Below are 19787 nucleotides of genomic sequence, written 5' to 3'. Positions count from 1 at the left end.
GGGTCCTGCTTCTAACCTCTACTACCCATGTGACCCTGGGTAAGTCACATTACTTCTCAGGGTTCCAGGCACCCAAGGCAGTAAGGCAGAGGTGCTGACATCTGTACCATGACACCGTACCACCAGTGGAGGGAAGTTCCACACCAGGTTTCCCCTGCACCAGTGAGATTTCAGGTTCAAGCCCTAGCCCTACAATTCTGGTTTAGCCTGGTAATCTGTCTGTGGGGGAGTGTGTACACAGCTGACTCTTGGGAAAACTGTGATGTGGGCAGAATCCTTTACTCTTTAAGGAACCTCTACCCAGCCCACTTGACTAAAAATACTATCGCTTTATTTGGGCTAAAGCATCATTACCTAAGATAATACGTTAGCCAGCCAATACGTTAGCAGTGTGCCTATCTGTAAGCATACACAGAATTTTAAAATAGAAGGGACTTTTGATACCATTTAGTATAATTTTCTCATTTTAAAACCTGGAGCCTCATGAAGCTGAGTGACTTGCCCAAAGTCATACTGCCACATCCTCACTTTGAGTCAGTTTGCTTTTGCCTCTTCGTGATTAACCTATCATCAACAGCTCAGCCAGGAGAGCCCCAGAGGAATGAAACAAGAGGACAGAGGTTGTGTGCCAGAGAGGGAAATGTCGATGACAGAGACTACTTCTCTGGGGGGCCAAAAACAGTGACCACTGAGGGCAAAGGAGCAGCTTGAGAAGAAGTTCTTTAACCAAGACTTCACATTTTGTTTCCCCATCTACCGTAAGACTGTAGCAGAATCAGCATCTTTTTAAATAATATTTTATTTTTTTCCCAATTGCATGTAAAACAACTTTTAACTTTTTTTTTAAGTTCTGAGTTTCAAATTCTATCCTTCCCTCCCTTAGATGGTAAGCAAGCTGGTTACAAGTTTTATCATGTAAAACATTTCCACAGTGGGCATTTTGTGCAAGACTCAAACAAAAAAAAAAGTGAAAAACAGTATGTTTCAGTCTGTATTCAAACAACATCAGTTCTTTCTCTGCAGGCAAATAACATTTTTCATCATAAGTCCTTTGGGAATGTCTCCGATCATTGTACTGCTGAGAACAGCTAAGTCATTCACATCTTCACTGTACAATATCACTGTTACTGTGTACAATGTTCTCCTGGTTCTGCTCATTTCACTTTGCATCAGTTCATGTAAGTCTTCCCAGGCTGAAATCAGCCTGCTCATCATTTCTTTACAGCACAGTAATATTCCATTACAATCATATACCACAGCTTGTTCAGCCATTTCTCATTTGATGGGCATCCTCTCAATTTCTAACTCTTAGCCCCCACAAAAAGAGCTGCTATAAATATTTTTGTACAAATAGGTTCTTTTCCTCTTATTTTTATTTTTTAAATCTCTCTGGGACACAGACCTAGCAGCGGTACTGCTGGATCAAAAGAATCAAAGTCCTAAAAGCCCGGATGGTTCTTAGACAACCATGTTAAAAAGCAAGTGACCACTATTCACCTTAGGGGTGAAGAATAGTTTTGTTTGAAAAAGAATCCTCAGCCCAGTAACTTCATCTTGATCATCTGACCTATCCCCCACATCATTTCCTCAATTCATCGGGAGGGGAAGCCCAATGCCCCCTACAGTGTTCTCAAAAGCCTGGGTGTGGCCCAGAAGTAGCTGCCCTGAGCATTACTTTGGGATTCGCCGCAGTTCATTCATAAGCCAAAGGGCAACACTGAGTAAAGCCAGGGACCCTGACTGGTGAACTGCAGCCAAAGGAGTTGGAACATACATTAGTAGAGTACTAATGCCCAAGCCCACCTGTTGAAAAACAAACAGAACCACAATGAATAAATGAGAACAACAGTAACTATAGTGATTTTTAAAAGAAACTTAATATGGCTAGCCAAAATAAAATAAGCTTTTGTAATTTCCATCTGTTTTCCCATTAGTGTTAAATGTAAAATAAAGTAGAAATATTCCATAATAATTAAGAGCATATAATCAAGCTATAATACATAGAGGGTAAAAAGGCAGATTAGTACAGAGAATACAAAAGGATACATCAGAGGGAGGGAAGGTACACATCAAAGTGCCAAAAATCCAAATGCTCCTTTATTTTGGGGAAAAGAAGAGTGGTTAAGTCTTGTGAAAATGTGGCATCTGTCAGTGGTCACATCTATGATGCAACCATTGGGTAGGCACAGTGGATAGACTGCCAGACCTGGAGCCAAGGAATACTCCTCCTCATGAGTTCAAATCCAGCCTCAGACACTTAACAGATGTGTGCCCTGGGCAAGGCATGTTAACCTGTTTGCCTCAGTTTCCCCATCTGTAAAATGAGCTGGAGAAGGAAATGGCAAACCACTCCAGTATCTTTGCCAAGAAAACCCCAAACAGGGTCACAAAGAGTTAGTTAGCTGGACATGACTGAAAAACAAAAGATCACAGGGTCACTGAATTCTAGATTTAGAGCTGGAAGGGACCTCAGAAGTGATCTGATCTAACTTCTTCATTTTATAGATAAGGAAACTGAAGCCCAATTAGGTTTGTGACTTGCCTAAGACTGATTGCACAGGTAGTAAACATCAGAGACATGATCTGAACCCGGTTTCTCTGACTCCAAAGCTCTTTCCACATCATGATATTGTTGGGGAATCTAGGTTTCTAGCTCCTGATTCTCAAGAGGGGCCCCAGTTATAAGAACCATAATATGGCAAAGGGCAATAGATCCCTGATAAATAACAGAAGGAAAAAGCTTGGGGAGGAAATAAGGCCAGAGGGCTCAGGATAAAAAGAGGGAGAGAAAAAGGATGGTACAGATCAGGGAAAGATGATCAAAAAAGATAGGATGGTTCTGGAAAGACAGCCCAAAGCATTGCTTCATTCATGTATCCAGTCAATATTTATTAAGCTCCTACTGTGTTCAAGGCATTATCCCTGGTCCAAGGGAAAAATCCAGACAAAAGGGATGCAGAAAGGCATGGTGGAAAAGGCCCAAGACATGGGAGTCAATTCCCAGCTCTACTTCTTCCTTCCTGCCTTGGCCTTCACCAGTCACTGGTCTCTCTGGACTTTCATTTCTTCAGCTATGAGTTGGACTCTATGACCTCCAGGGTCTCACTCACCCAGCTCTAAAGCCAGCCAGGTCATCCCCTCTGTTAAACTTCCATCAATCCTTTCAAGATCCATGATTTCATCAGCATAATTACTCCCACTATCTACACATGAGCCCTCCACAATCTGAATAATCTTTGAGAATTTCTGTAGATAAAAACGTTATTCTCCTGTAGGCCACCCAGGCAATAAGCCCCTCCAAACACAGTTAGGCTGATCCAGACAAAACACATCCAGTGTGTCACTGGCCCACACCCAAAGCCTATCCAGTCTGGTAAAACCTACATTGGCCTGCTGAGCCAATAACAAGCTAGGATCACCTCCACGCCATGATCAAGAACTGGGCTGAGATTTTTACAGGGAAACAGTTGTTTAATGGAAGCGAACATTCACAAGCCCTCAGACGAGGCAATCGTTTATCACATATCGGCCAGCTATTTATATTTCTAAGATCTCTGCCGCTCCTCAGTATACGGCAGGAAAGTTCTGAGCTGTGAGCAGAACACGGTGACATCGAGGACATGCTCAAACTAAAAGATGTGACATAATGGAAAAAAACACCAAACACAGCATCTGAGCCCTGGCCATCCACTCACCAGCTGCAAGACTATGGGGCTGTCACTAGCCTCACTTTCCTCATCTGTAAATGGGGATAACAGTACCCATATTACTTTTATGCCACAAGTTTGTTGTGGGGATTAAATGAGATCATATAGGCAATACGCTTTGAAGCTGTAAAGTATCACATAAATGCTGGCAATTATTACCACCATCGTCATTATAGGATTACAAGACCAAGTGCTGGAAGGGTCCTTAGTCCTCGTTTACATGAACACCCTCATCTTACACATGAGTAACTAAGGCACTGAAAGCTGAAGGGATCTGTCCAAGGTCACAAAGGTACTAGGAGCAGAGCTGGGATTTGAACCCAAGCCCTTCTACCTTCAATCCTGGGCTGTCCCCGTTATACCTTGCTAATTAAAGAAGTGGTCAATACCTGTGCATAGGCCACAGTCAGCAATGCTGCCACCGCCATTTTGGCCCTTCGAGGAAGGGGGATTCTCCGGGAGAGGAAGTAAAGCCCAGTAATGGCTGTGACTGTAGTGATTCCCTATAAGAAAGGAAGAAGCTGGTCAGAGCTGCTCATAAGAAATAATGACTTTTCCCCAATAAAACACTCTTTACAGAAATAAAAGAAGATTCCAAAGCTCTTTGCCAATTATACTTTTAATTTTTATTTTTTGCCTTACTCTTTTCATATTTTATCTTATATCACATTCAATTCTATTCAACACTTATTAAGCACCTGTGTGCCAGGCACTATGCTAGGCCTTGGGAACACAGCAATAACAAATAATAATTCCCCTCCAAGTAACTTAATTCCACTGAATTCACGTCATATCCCACTAGATTGTAAATCCTTCAAAGGCAAAGATTTTCTCTTTTTTTACATCTAACGGTGCCGGGCAAACACCAGTTGCTTAATAAATGTTTGAATGTATGCTCCTTGAGGGTGGGGAATTTTGTTTTTGTATCTGTATTCCCAGCGCCTTAAGCAGGGTCTTGATTACAGTAAGCCCTCGAAAAATATTTGTTGAAATGAACTGAACTGCCAGGTGTGGTGGCTGGTGGGCCAAGGGCATGTCTACCATAATTTGAGTGTTCATATTGTGGGCCCTTGGGACTGGGGGGACACTAGGCTGTCTAAGGAGGGACAAACCATCCCAGGCCAGAAATTGACCAGGCCAAAGATCTTGTGCTGATCTGAGTGGGACTGGGTATGTAAATAGCTCCTGCACTTCCAGCTTCCTTTTCAGACAAACATACCAGGATTCGGTGATCAAACTGCACCATGGTTGGATTCTCAAAGACGTTCCTAAGGACCGGAGAAAAAGTAAAGAGATCCTCTGGGATCCATCGCTCTCCCATCTTGGGGAAGGAGTTGTATACAAGTCCGGCATCCAGGCCTGCCACAAAGGCCCCTGTATAGTTCAAGATAAATTAAAAAACTCAAAATAAGAGGGAAACTAACAAATATAATATTTTTACATGTTAAAAACACCCCACCACAAAACAAATATGCTAGTTTTTTATCCTGGTGCTACAAGACAGAAACAATAAAAGTAAGAGGTATTCTGGTAATCAATCCATAGGCATTTGTCAAGCACCTACTATGTGCCAGGCTCTGTGGGCACAAAGACAAAAATAAACCTGTTTGAATGGAGGAAATCACAGGTACACACCTATATAATATATTGCACAAAAAATAACAGCCAGGTGAATAATATGAGTATAAGAAGATCAGAAAGGCAGGCTGGGGCTGGGCGGCAGCAAATGACTTTATATTTAATCAAGTGACAATAAAGAGCCCCAGGAGTTCATTATTAGGAGCGACATGGCCAAATTTACACTTCAGGTAAATCCCTTTGGCAGTATAAATGATTATGAAATAATCTTTACCCTTGATGGTGCTCCGTGTGAAAAATACATTTAGAGAAGGCTTAGACAAAATTATGGATTACAGATTCAAAATTGATTTGTTAAAGTGAAGCTAGGAGCAAATGGGGTATCACTCTCATCTCTGGGATTAAAGCAATGCTTTCTCAGGAAAACATCCCTCAGAGCACTGCTATTTCATCAATCATGTTTTGATGTGACAAAAGACTAGTAAATTAAAGATGGAGAAATACAAAATCATATTTGAGAATCAAGGTGATGAGAAAACAGAGCCTGGACAGCAGAGGATAGCGGCGAGAGAGGAGAGGTGAGGAGGAGGGTGATAAATGGAAGGTGTGCGGAGGTGGGACACAGTAGGAAGAGATGAAGAATCCAGAGAGGATCCCAAGATGAAATGATGGTAGCATGAACTGCTAGCAATAACTCATACCTGAAAGAGCTGTAAGGAAAACCAGGCCTGCTGTCCCATGAGCAAATCGCCTCAGCTGCTGGAGCTGACGGGTTTCCAGCAACTGTACAACATAAGATGAATCACTGAGACAAATGACATTGCAAGATCTAAAAACAGGCAACACATTTTTTTGAAAGCCAAATAAAAGTGAAGAATAAAGGCATTTAAGTGGCTAATGCAGGAGGTTAAAATGTTTTACAATGTTTGAAGAGATCTGTCCTGAGCGATAAGGCTGTTTTGTCCAGTATTTAGCCTTTAACAAGGATGAGTTAAGTTATATGTTCACCAGGTGAGCACTGACAAGGTGCCAACAGAGTAAAATAAAAACTTTTAAAAAAAAAATTCTGAACTTAAACACCCCCCCTAAAGAGCACTTCCACATACACAGCAGAACATAAAAAGAAGAAACATGTGAATCTTTGGGTCATTTTTCTTGCTTTTTTAGAATGTATATAACCAATTTCACTCTATTTTCAAAACTCTCCTATCTGTGGCTCCTTTTGAACCTCCTTAGGTGTTCTTCTGTGCATTTTTTTTTCTGGTGAGGCAACTGGGGTTAAGTGACTTGTCTAGGGTCACACAGCTACCGTCAAATGTCTGAGGCCAGATTTGAACTCACATCTTCCTGACTCCAGGGCTGGTGCTCTACTTACGGTGCCACCTAGCTGCCCCATCTTCTGTGTGCATTTTAAATAATCTTTCAAGAGCCTTTGTGGGGGTGGGGAGAGTTATCACTATTGCTGATCTTTCATCACCTCCTCCACTGTTCCTCCAATTAAAAAGCAAGAACAACCGAAATATCCCTTGTAATAAATAAGCACAGACAAGCAAAATCACTCATCACAGTGGCCATATCTAAAAAATATGTCTCTTTTTGCACCCTGATTCCATCACCTCTCTGTCAAGAAATGAATGAATGAGATAAACATTTCTTAAGCACTTACTAAAGGCAAAGCATTGTGCCAAGTGTAGGGGATATGGATAGAAAAGTAAATGGTCCCGGCCCTCACAGAACTCCCATTCTAAAGGGGAAGACAACAAATATAAAAGGTTTCAGCTACAAGATGGAAAGCCTCATGGGTCCTTAAGGTACAAAGCAGATTTTAATCCCTCTTCTTTTCTGTCATTTCCACTGATAAGATGGTGTCCATTTCCAAGACTGGACCACTTGACAGGGCCAAGGACTTTGGGGACAAGAGCATTCCTTTCTAGGTCTTCAGTAGATGTGGCTGTAGCTCCTGCCGGGCTACATCTTCAGAGATAGCAGTTGCCCAGGATGGCGGCTGAGGGTACTGGGCGAGAAGCCCAGCACATGGATATTCCCAAGACTCTTAGGCTTAGGATCCTGGTCTATTTCTATCAGGGTCAGAGGGGAGATGGTTGGTCCAGAGGGTGTCTGGCCCACGCTGCCCTCTGTCCCTCCCTCAGGGTACCTTGCCTTGGCACCTCAGCAAAGCTGGCCTGCCTGCCCTGTAGATAGCACTGGGTGGTAAAAAATATAAGATAACAAAAGCCATATAAAAATGAGCCAAACCACCAATAATTAAAGAAATGCAAATGAGAGCAATTCCTAGGGTTCCATGAAAGAACAAGAAATTTTTTAAAAATTGAAGAAATCCTAACATATCTGACACACAAAAAAAACTGATCTAGAAAACAGGCTGAGATTTAAGGATCATTCGATTCCCTGAGAACAATGAGGAAACAAAAAAAAAAAGCTTGGACATTATATTTAGAGAAATCCAATGAAAATGCCCCTCCCATACGTCCCTACGAGTATGATGTATCTTTACACCAAACCCTGTGTCTAGGTGTGTATGTTCAACTCTCCTTTGTCTACCTGAAATAAGAACAAGCTTCATACAGTGCCTGTTCCTCCCACCCTCCCCTCATGTTGGGATATTCTTTTCACTTGCTCCAACTATGAGTAACACAGAGTTCTACCCCCTTCTTCCCGCTTTCGACATGAATAGTGTAGAAATAGTACTTTCTACCTTCCTTTTACTGCACCCACTTTCTCTTTCCCTTCTTAAAAACTACAGAATAACATTAATCTGTTCTCAAGTACTCTTTTAAAAAAAAATTTTTTTTAATTCCCTTAATGCATTTTGAAGATACTGATGTCTGAAGAGACACATTTCTTCTCATCCTTCCAACTACCCTCTCTGGTTTCTCTGGACTCTTGTGTTTGCATTTTATAGTTGCTACTCAGCTGTGGTCTTTTCATCATTAATGCTGGAAAGTCTTCTATCTCATTAAAGGTCTATTTTCTCCCCCTGCAGATTTTACTCAGCTTCACAGGGTAAGTTATTCTTGATTTTAAGTCTGTCTTTTGCCTTATAGAATACCATATTCCAAGATCTCTCATTTATTGGAGAAGCTGCCAGGTCTTGAGTGATCCTGACTGTGCTGCTTTCTGGACACCTGTACTGGTTTTTTCTTTGACATGGGAGCTATATCTTTTGGCTGTGACACTTCTGGGACTTTTCCTTTGGGGCTTCCTTTCTGGGGGTGATCACTGGATTCTTTATATCTCTACTTTGCCCCTTGGTCCTAATACATATGGGCAATTACCTTTCAGATCTATGATGGCTTACTCATCTCTCCAGCTTTAGTTCCTGAACCCATATATGAACAAAAATTACCTCTACAACATATCTGATAATCGATCATCCAGACTTTGACTGAGGGTCCCAAGTGAGAGAGAACCTAGTCTCTACCAATGCAGGGCACTCTACTTCTGGCTGGCTTTAATTGTTAGGGAGTTTTTTTCTTATCTTAACCCTAAATTTGCTTATTTAAGCTTCTATTCATTGTTCCTAGCTCTGCCCTTTATGGCCAAGGAGAAAAGGTCTAATTTGTCATTCTACATGATAGTTCTTCGAATATTTCTCCTTTCCTCTCTTCTCTAGGCTTAACATTCCTAATTCCTTCAACCAATCTTCATGAAATTATCTCCAGGACCCTAACCATTCCAGCTTTCCTCTTCTGAACTTTCCAGCTTATCAGTGTCCTTCTTAAAAACACAGAACTGAATATAACATTCCAATTGCTGTCTGAGCAGGGCACAATAGCAACTGTATTATCATATCCTTATTCCTGGAAGCTATGCCTTGTCTTAGTGAAGACCAAGGTCACATTAGCAATAATGGTTGCCATATTACAGTTCTGACTTATAAAGAACCTGTAATCTACTCAACCTCCAGACCTTCTTCAGGTAAACTGCTGTCTAGCCACACATTTCCCATCTTATGCTTACAAAGCTAAGTTTTAAAATCCAAAGTTTAAAACTTAATATTTATCTCTATTAAATTCAAAATTATTAGATGAGGATTAACATTCTAGGCTGTTTTGGGATCATGTCTTTCAGTGTGTTAGCTATTCCCAGCTTTGTGTCATCTGTAAATTTGATAAGCATGCTTATATGTAAGTCACTGACAAAAATGTTAAATACCACAGTCAGCTCTTTGGGGCATTCCACTCTTGATCTCTTTCCAATATGACATAAAACCATTAATAACTGCTTTTTGGTTTCCAGCCATTAAACCAGTTCCAAATCTATTTAATTGTTCTATCACCTAGCCCTTATCTCTTTGTGATGAGATGTGAGATGAAAGAATTTGTTAAGTGCTTCGCTAAAATCTAAGTAAACTATATCTACAGCTTTACCCATATATACACACACACATATATGTACATATATGTGTGTGTGTATATATGTATATAAATATATAAGTTCAGTAATCTGTCCAAAAAAAAAAAAGAGAAGTGAGGTTATTTGGTATGACCAATTTTTACGGAAGCCACATGGTCTCTAAGTGATCACTGCTTCCAATTCTAGATGCTCATTACCCATCTCTTTGATTACCCAACCTAGACAAGAAATCAAAGCCAAACTCATGTACCTGTAGTCTACAGATCCCGCTCTCCTGCCTTTTAAAAACTAGTAACATTTACCCATGTCCAGCACTGTGGAGGCAGTAGGGGCCTCCATAATCTTTCAGAGATCACCATCACTGGTTTGGCTGAATTATTTGTCAATTCCTTCAGGACACTGAGATGTAGTCCACTTGAGCCTAGTGACTTGATCTCACCCAGAGGCAGAGAGAGGATCTCTTGCTAGCTTCCTACTTATTCTGAGTTTCACTTTCCAATTTTGCTTTTGTTCTTTGCAATCTAAAGATTATTCCTCTTGGCAGAGAAAAGAGAAACAATTTAAGAGCTCAGGAGCTCTGCCTTCTCCCACCCCAATGTTCTTGTCTCCTCCTTTGAATCTTCTTTTTCTCCAAATATAGCTTTAGATAGTTTTTTTTTTGGTGAGGCAATGAGGTTAAGTGACTTGCCCAGGGTCACACAGCTAGTAAGTGTTACGTGTCTGAGGCTGGATCTGAACCCAAGTCATCCTGAATCCAGGGCCAGTGCTCTATCCACTGCGCCACCTCGCTGCCCCCAAATACAGCTTTAGAAAAATGCTTTTTGTTGTTTTTAGTTGTCTTCAACCAACCTCACTTTATTCTGAATTTTAGTATTCCTGTCACTATTCTTATAGGACTGTGCCATGCTTTTAAATTTACCCTCAGGGGCAACTAGATGGCGCTGTGGTTAGGGCACCAGCCCTAGAGTCAGGAGGACGTGAATTCAAATCCGGCCTCAGACATATAACACTCACTAGCTGCGTGACTCTGGGCAAGTCACTTAACCCTAACTGCCTCAAAAAAAATTTTTTTACCCTCTATTTCCTGCTCTTTTTTTCTTGTCTTAAAACTTAGGATGGTCAGTTAGTTAGCTTCCTGTGCACCCATATCATTCTCTATAAAGACTGATGTGCATAAAGTGACAGCTGAGGGACTAGTGAATGAGATCTCTGAAAGAGGAGAGTATGGAAAGAAAAGAAGGGGCTGAGAAAAGAACTCTGGAAAATACATTTAGTTAGTGAAAAGAAAACGAGTGATTAAGAGGTAGAAGAACCATGAGAGAAGTATCACAGACACCAAAAGAGAAAAAGGTTTCAAGTAAGGAATACTCAATAGCGTACAAAAAGGAGATTTTTTTTTTAAAGAGTGAGAACTGAAGAAGACCAGGTACTTAGGAAGTGCCTAGAATCCAGTTTTGGTAAGGTCCACACACCAGATTATAGATGATAAAGAGGGGGTGGATTTTAAGGAAGGCAGCAAGGGTAGACTACTCATCCTCTAGGTTGGGCTGTGAAAAGTAGGAAAGCAATAAAATCATCCAAATGTAGACTGTATAAAATTTTTAATTATAGGCTGGCTTTTCATTGACACTCAAAACATTTATGTGCAGCCTTTCCCAACTATCAGGTGCTATATGCTCAGGCAATACAAATTAATTTCAATATGAGAATGAGAAAAAAAAAGCAACTCTGAAGACTCATTCATTGCAAAGCATGCGCACGCGCGTGCACACACACACGCATACCTCATCTTGTCCTGTACATGTTCATAAAACTATAGATACATCCAGTGTTCTTCTACCCTTAAAAAAACCCTCACTTAACCCTACCATCTCCTGAAGCTATCATCCCATATCTCTTCCATTTCACAGCCAAACTAAAAAAGCTGTCTACCCTTGGTGCCTTCCACTTCCCCCCTCACCCACTTCTCAGTGACCCTTATAATCAGGCTTACACAGGAGTCTCTCAACTCAAACTGTCCCCTCCAATGTTACCAAAGTTACTTAATTGCCAAACTCAATGGCCTTTTCTCAGTCTTCCTCTTTCTTGACCTCTCTGCAGTATCTGATGCTTTGGCTACTGCTTCCTCCTGTATGCTTTCTGCTCTGGGTTTTCAGGACTCTGCTCTCTTGACTTTGCCTTCATGACTCTGATTCTCCTCCTACCTCTGATTCCTCCTTGGATTTCTTTGCTGCATCATGTACGTCCTGTCCCGTTGAATGGACTCCAAGGCTCTGCCCTGGGCCTTATTTTCTTCTTTCTTTCAGTCTCTTCTGGTGACCTCATCAATTCCCATGGGTTTAAGCATCTCTTCGAAGGTGACCTGAAGAGTTATTTATACCGCTCTGAGCTCCAATCTTACATCACCAGCTGCCTGCTGGATATTTCAAACTGAAAATGCCACAGGCATTTCCGGCTTAAAATAACTCATTATATTCCATTCATTCAATTCCATGTCTTTTCCTAGGTTCCCTATTTCTGTGAGGGCTACTATCATCTTTCCAATCACCCAGGTTTGCAAACTGGGAGTCATCCTTAACTCCACGCTCCCCACCCCTCATATCCAAACAGGTGCCAAGCTTTGTCAATTCTTCCACATCTCTTCGATCTTTCCCCTTCTCTCTACTTACAGAACCACCACTCTAGTTCAGACCCTCATCACCTTGTCTGGACTTAATACAAAAACCTCCTTCTTGGTCTCCCTGCCTTAAGTCTCTCCCTTCTCCAATCCATCTTCCACACAGCTGCCAAAATGATAGTCCTAGATGACAGGTGTGACCACTCCACTGCTCAAAAAACTTCAGTGGCTCTCTATTCCCCCTAGGATCAAATATAAATTCCTCTGTTTGGCATTTAAAATCCTTTACAACCTGGCTCCAGTATACCCTTCTAGGCTTCTTCATTCCTCCCTTTACAAATTCTGTGGTCCAGCCAAACTGGCCTTAGTCCTCCTCTGTGCCTTGCACAGGCTACCGGCCCAGAAAGCTCTCAGCACTTTCTTATAATCCTTCATTCCTTCAAAGCTCAAGTCAAACGATGTCTCCTGTATAGAGCCTTAACTGATCTCTCCAGCTTCTGGTACTTCCTCCCAAAAATTCTCTTGCATTGATTTTGTACATATTTATATCGTTTCTGTTGTCTCGCCCAACATAAGCTCCTTGAGGGCACAGATGGGTTTGTCTTTGTCTTTGTGGCCCCAGCACCTGGCACAGCAGGCACTCAACAAATGCTTCTTGTTGTTTCAGTAAAGTCAATCGTAAAACTCAGCTCTTCATTCCACTTCCAGACAACGGATCATCTTCCCAACGACACTATGCTGTCAGTGATCACCATTCTTTCGCTCATTTAGTCCTGAGGAAGGCAATTAGATGTGAACACCCCATCCTTCTTCCTCTCCGCTTCTAGATAGGTTTTTCTATCCATTCTTTCTTCTCTTCTATATCAATCAATATTTCTTGAACAAACCAATCAGAAGAGGTGTCTCTACTCTCAAAAATTAATCCTCTATTATATGGGTTTTCTTGAAATGGAAATTTATGGTTTTATATTGAATCCTCTCTTATGTTCTGCTGTGTACGTGGAAATGGTTTTTTTCCCTCGTTTTGTAGTGAAGTTTAAAATGAATAAAAAATTTACCAAAAGAAAAAGTTAATACTCCACTTGTACCCTTGCCCCTGCTTTCTCTATTATATTTTATATAATATATAATTTGTTATATATTTATGTGTATTATAAATTATTTTTATTTCAAAATATATTTTATTTATTTATATTTTCTACTAAATATATTTATTATAATTATATATAATTATTTTATATTCTTATTTCTCTATTATATTTTATATAAGAATAGGAACATCCTAATCTGCTTTATTATATTATTATTAGATATATATACATTATTATATCTATTATATTCTATATAATATTATATTTTCTTATTCTTATTCTATGTTACCTTACATTCACAGATAACCTTTGGTCTGAATTGCCTTATCTTTCTTCCTTTGGGTATTCGAGAGCCTAGGGTTTGGTCTTTTAGTGAAGGAGTTCTTAACCTGAGGCCCACGGACTTGTTTTTTAAAAACTGTACCTAACTATAATTAAACATACTGCACTTCCCTTGTAATCCTATGTATTTATTTGATGCATTTAAAAACAATCTTCTGAGAAGTGGTCTGAAGGCTTTCCTGGACGTTGCCAAAGGGATGCAGGACTCAAAAAAGGTAAAGAGGCACTGCTCCCATGAGACTTCTTCCAACTTCATTATTTAAAACTTTCTCATCATCTTCAACGCACTCCACTGTACACTGGCATGCTGATAAAATGTCCTGCCCTTAAACTGATTCTGCCTTTGGGTGACTTTGCTCTAGGTCTCTTCCAAAACTCATGCAGCGCTCTATGACATGAGTTATTTAGGTCACAGAATTCAACATTCCTTTCATTCTTGGCAACACTTTGTTTCTAAAACATCGGTAGACTTCATTATAAGGAAAACTTTATTTGGTCAACCATCATCCACCGTTCAATAATTTCTAAATCTTCAATGAGCTAGAATATTTCCTGACACCACTATCACTGCAGAATACAAGTAGACGTCACAGCTGTCTGTGGAATGCAGACTACCTTTTACCTTGTCTCGAGGAAGCAAGAGGGAGAGTGCAGTCCACAAGCTGGCACAATAGAGGACAAGGGCTGAGCCCAAATGAGCAGCCAGGCGGTACTGGCTCACTCGAGGGATGTCATGAGAATCTGGCTTTTCTTCTAATCCACTCTTCACCATATACCATCCCAGCAGTCCCTAACAACAAATGGAGAGAGAGTGAGATACAACATGATTCAAATTAACCACATAACTACACATCTTGAAGGGAAATAATCTAACTTTATTAAGGCTAAATAAATAGTGTCCTCCCATGTCCCTGAGGTTCCAGAAATTGGTATTTACCCCCTCCCACAGCTTGACAAATCCCTCCCCCAATATCCATTTTTTTGTGGAGTAGCTTCAGGATATTTCTGCTCTCACACTTTGAAAATCTAACAGCTCCAAATGTGCTCTAGGTCCTATCTTATCCAAGGGACTTTGTTTCTACCTTTATCCCTTTCTGCTCTGGCATCAAAGCCAGGGCAATCACCAGCTCCAGTGATCTGAAGGGATAGTGTTCTAGTTGTGAAGTGGCTCCCTAGCTGGTACTAAAGAGGGCCAGGGCTGTAATATAAACACCCCGCCATTGCTCATCTACCTCCCACCCCCCCAGTGCAAAAGATCTCAGGATCACAGATTTCAAATAGGAAGGGCTCTTAGAGATCAACTAATCCAACTTTCTCCTTTTATAGATGAGGAAACTGAGAAGCAAAGAGGCTAAATGAAGGTCATACATGCAGAACAGGGATTTGAATCAGGTTCTCTGACTCCAAAAGGTCCTTTTTGTGACTTCTTTCTCCCTTCAAGGTAGCTGTCGGTGTTAATTTTAAACTACTTTTGTGTATATAAAAATGGTAAAGGGGAAATCACACAGTGATTTGCCCTTCCTATACTCCTAGAGGCTTTCTGGAACTTTTCTAGGCCCCTCTGTCTTTAACATACATATTTCTTACTCTGAAAAAAGTCATTTTCCCCTCTGCCTTCTCCAACTCCTCTTCCATCTTCTGTCTCTCAGCAGGCTAATCCTGATGCCCTTACCTCCTTTTAGACTTCTCCATTGCTCTGGACTTATGTTTCTGCAGCTCCAGGGACACTATACTTCTGCCTCTCATCTTTCAAGCTTTATATTCCCCTACCCATTAACTGTGGGGAGTCTTCTATAGCTCTTTTCATTCAGGAACTTAACATATACAATTTCAATCACTATTTGTCTTCATTTCTCACTTGTCTGCACTCCTCAGGACTTGGCCTTCACTAACTACTCTCATTCTTCTCATCATTCTGCAAGATCAATTCAGTCCTGAAACTTAAACGTTATCATTCCCCCTGGCCCTGGGGACCCTCCCCTTGACTGGAGAGTTCCTCTCAGAACCTCCATTTAAGGAGGGCACCCAGGCCAGCAATCAATTAATTTCCCACTTAGCTTCACTCTTCTGGCCTTTGTCATCATGTTCCATCCCCCTCCTCTTCCCCCTGCTCCCCAGCTTCCTTTTGTGTAGTCTCCCATCAGGAGATTGCAAGCTCCTTGAGGACAGGGCCTGTTTTTTCTTTTTCTATTCCCAGTGCTCGGCACTGTGACTGGCATACAGTAGATGTTTACTGATGGAAGGACTGACTACTCCGACTTTCCATTGCTCAGCTAACTCTCTACTTTACTTGGATGTCTTGTTACCACCTTAAGGTAAAACCCCTTTTCCAGGCTCTCCACTCTTAACCAACGCCATCCTGACACAACTTCAAAATATTCTAGGGTTATAAGGATTATACATCCACAATTGGAAGGGACCTGAGGATTATCCAATCCAAGCCCCAGTTATTAGAGGAAATCTAATGGCACAAAGAAATAGTTATGATACTTAGGAAAGGCTTTCTAATTCTGAAGGGACCTAGAAACAATGAAACAAAACATTATTTAGTCAAAAAACAGGTTGATTTGTAAGTTCAAGTGGATGTTTCTAAGAATCTTTGAATCTTGTATAACTCACCTGAAAACAGACCAAGCCACAGAGGGTAAGAACACGACCTTTCATGCCATGGTTGAGCCAGCCCTTTCTCCAAAAGTAGACAGTGGGAAGGATATATGCTAGGCCCACAATCCGTCCCCACATTCGGTGTGAATACTCCATGTACCAAATAAACTTAATTCTGGCAAGGTCATGTTATGGTTCAAGCTAGGTGAGAGCGAAATCATTAAAAGAGAATAAGAAAATATTTTCTTAGTTATGTTTAACATGATAAAACAAAGGTACAATTGCACAGCCTCACAAAATAGGAAATATCTTTTTTTTTTTCCTGAAGCCAGGAGTTGTTCCTTGCTAAAGAGAGCAAACATTACAGTGTATCTTATTTGTCAATGGGAGATTTTTACTTCCGGCTGTGTGTGGGGGGGTGTGTGTGTGTTTACACAAAATCAAGCTGCACTAAGAAGTTTAACTTCCAGAATCCAGGAAGCCAAGTAAAATTGCTGACCTAGTCTCTCATTTGCTGATACATTCAACACAAACAGCATTTTACATACATTTAGGAAAATTCAGTATCTTCAGTGTTACTCTGGCATTCCTCAAATGAATATCCTATTCAGTGACCAAAATACCAACCTGGAGTTTCAGGTATAGTCCAAGAGAACACACAAAGCCTATCAGAACCAGACAATAACAAAGAGAATCACATATTTTGAAATATTTGATTATAGGTAATGAAATAGCAAAAACAAACAAACAAACAAACAAATAAATAAAAAAATAAGGCAGATTAGGATGCTCCTGTGGGATTCATTTTTTGTTTTCCCACATACTTCCACTCAATAAACTCAATTCAATTCCACCCAACAAACATTTGGTGCTTGTTACTATTTTCAAATTATGGTGCTTACATTTTAAATTCTGGAAACTGCTGATATTTTTGGAACTCTGCCTCCCATTCTTCTTGGCTTGTGGGTGGTTTCATCTCCTTTATCAAGTGCCAATCTACCATGGACAGCCCAGACTCTGTCAATCTTAAGATGAAAAGAGAAATGGATACTATTAAGATCTTAAAAGAAATCTACTCACTCCATTACTTATAGACTAAAGGAATAAATATCTGAATTTAACCTTGCCAAGGATAACATTCTGCTTTCCCTCCTCTCACTGATAATTTTTTTTCATAATTTTCCTTAAATCAGGCACACATTTTCCCACTTTTTCTCTCATCTTTCCCTTTCTCTTCCTGCCAGTCTTTGACTAGCAATACCAAGTTTTCCTATGAGATCTATCATTCTGTATTTTTAAAGGCTTAGAATTTCAGATCTGAAAAGAGCCTGAGATCATATAGTCCAACTCCTTCATTTGACTGATGAGGAAACTGAGGCCCAAGGAGTTGATATAATTTGCCCAGATTAGTGGCAGTATCCCATATCCTGTTTCTGAATTTTGTGCCCTTTTCACTCTGCATTATTGTGCTTTTGTAAAACATCAGAATTATTTGTTGTTCAGTCATTTTAGTTGTGTCCAACTCTTTGTGATCCCATTTGGAGTTTTCTTGGCAAGGATACTGAAGTGGGTTGCCATTTCCTTCCCTAACTCATTTTACAGATAAGGAAACTGAGGCAAGCAGGGTTAAATGACTTGCTGCTAGCTGTGGTCACAAGGTGTTAGTAAATATCTGAGGCTGGATTTGGACTCAGGTCTTCCTGACTTCAGGCCCAGCACTCTATCCACTGAATCACCTAGCTGCCCCCCCCCCATCAGAATTACAGGTGCCTTCTTTTACTGGATGGCAGATGATGAGGCTCCCAATTCATTTCAAGATTGCTCACCTAGTCACTCCACCAAGAATAACTGCTCCTGCTACTGTTGCACTGCAGCCCAAGAGCCAACGGCCCATAATCCGATTGGCAGCCTTTGTCGGGGCAGACACTGCCCCGCTTCCAGACTGCAAAGCTACTTCAGACAGAGTACTGTGCTGTCTTTGCAGGAGAGGGAGCTTTTGCCCATAATGGCAACCACACTAAGGACCAAGGGAAGAAATATCATGGTTTTAGTATGAAGGTAAGACCTTCTAATATGCTAAACCTTTACCCTTAGTATGCACTATGCTTTTCTACCATATTGCCATGTCTAATTCTTATTAGCTACAAATTCCTTGAGGACAGGGGGTACATATTTTATCAAACTCACAAATTATAGCAGTATTGTTTTCAAAGGGCTTTCTTCACAACTCAGGGGTAATATGAGCTGAATTTGGAATCAGGAAGATCCAGATTCAAGTCCTACATCAGATACTTGTTAGTTATGTAGAACCGGGAAAGTCACTGGACTTGTCTAAAACTCAGTTCCTCTACACCATAAAATAAGTGGACTGGAACTGAGCCCCCTTCTAAATCTTGAACTCTATGATCCTATGAAGTCCGAGCTGGGACTCAATCACATGCCATTACGATTACAAGATATATCACTAGAAGAAATCTTAAAGATCATTCAGTCCATTCCTCTCATTTTTCAGATGAGGAAACTGAGGCTCAGAAAGCTTATGACTTCCAAAGGGTATACATTCATTCATTCATCCATTTAGTCAATATTAAGCTCCAAGTGCTGTGCTTGGTAAGTAGCTGAGTTGGGACTAGAGCCCAGGCCTCCTAATTCAATCTTTTAACTCAAAATTCTCTTCATTTATCTTTGTGTCTTCCCTAGAACCAAGCACAATGCCCTGTATTCATTCATTCAAGAATGCATTTATTAAGAGCTTAATATGTGTCAGGACCTGGGACACAACAACTTCAAAGAAGAAATAACAACCACCCGGTGAGCTAAGTGCTATTATTGTTCCCATTTTACATTTGAGGAAACTGACTCGGACACAGGTGGTGATTTGCTCCCTGGTCTTCCAGACTTCAAAACCAGCTCTACAGAGTAACAACGGTATCTAGCATTCGCATAGCGCTCTGGGGTTCGCATAACGCTTTACATACATTATCCCATTTGATCCTCAAGAACTTACTTTCTATTGGGGGACAGGCAACATGTACACAGACAGATACAAAGTAATGGGGGGAGGGGCGGAATGAGGACAATAACAAAACAGGCAATGAATAAAAGGACATTCCAGGGATGCCCCTCCAATACGACCTCGGGCTCCCGGGCCCATTCCACCGCTGGCCCTCATCCCCCTCTCCGCCCTGACTGACCCGAGACCCTTCACTTCTTCCTAAGCTAGCTCTGATCCTCGGAGAGCCCTGTAGGGGCGCCCGTACCCGGGGAGCCCCCCTAGAAGCCAGGAGCCGGACCCCTGGACTCCCCAACACCGCTTTTAGAGAAGGAGAGAGTAACTGCAGCATCGCGACGTGACTGCAGCTGGACCGGCTGCAAGTCCCTCAAAATCACCACCGCACTACACACTTCCTTAGTCGCCCCACGCCGGTTTCCTCCCCATGAAGAAAAGTACTTCCGGGGCCGCGCAGAGCC

The 19787-nt window shown here is 41.1% G+C and overlaps 1 protein-coding gene across 1 annotated transcript; it reads right to left on the bottom strand.

Moving 5' to 3' along the window:
- Positions 1–781: 781 nt before the first annotated feature.
- Positions 782–19768, bottom strand: COX15 (cytochrome c oxidase assembly factor COX15). The gene is given in 10 exon segments (XM_020997013.2): positions 782–1803; positions 4097–4210; positions 4927–5081; positions 5987–6068; positions 14335–14502; positions 16332–16489; positions 16492–16517; positions 17219–17341; positions 18143–18333; positions 19511–19768. Coding segments are annotated over 10 exon segments (1299 nt in total). The 5' UTR covers positions 19661–19768; the 3' UTR covers positions 782–1671.
- Positions 19769–19787: the final 19 nt, after the last annotated feature.

This window comes from Phascolarctos cinereus, unplaced genomic scaffold, assembly GCF_003287225.1.
Source record: "Phascolarctos cinereus isolate Bilbo 61053 unplaced genomic scaffold, phaCin_HiC Scaffold_3;HRSCAF=262, whole genome shotgun sequence".
In the NCBI taxonomy this organism is placed as follows: Eukaryota; Metazoa; Chordata; class Mammalia; order Diprotodontia; family Phascolarctidae; genus Phascolarctos; species Phascolarctos cinereus.
The sequence above is the reverse complement of the archived record's forward strand: the minus strand, read 5'-3'. Positions and strand labels throughout refer to the sequence as shown.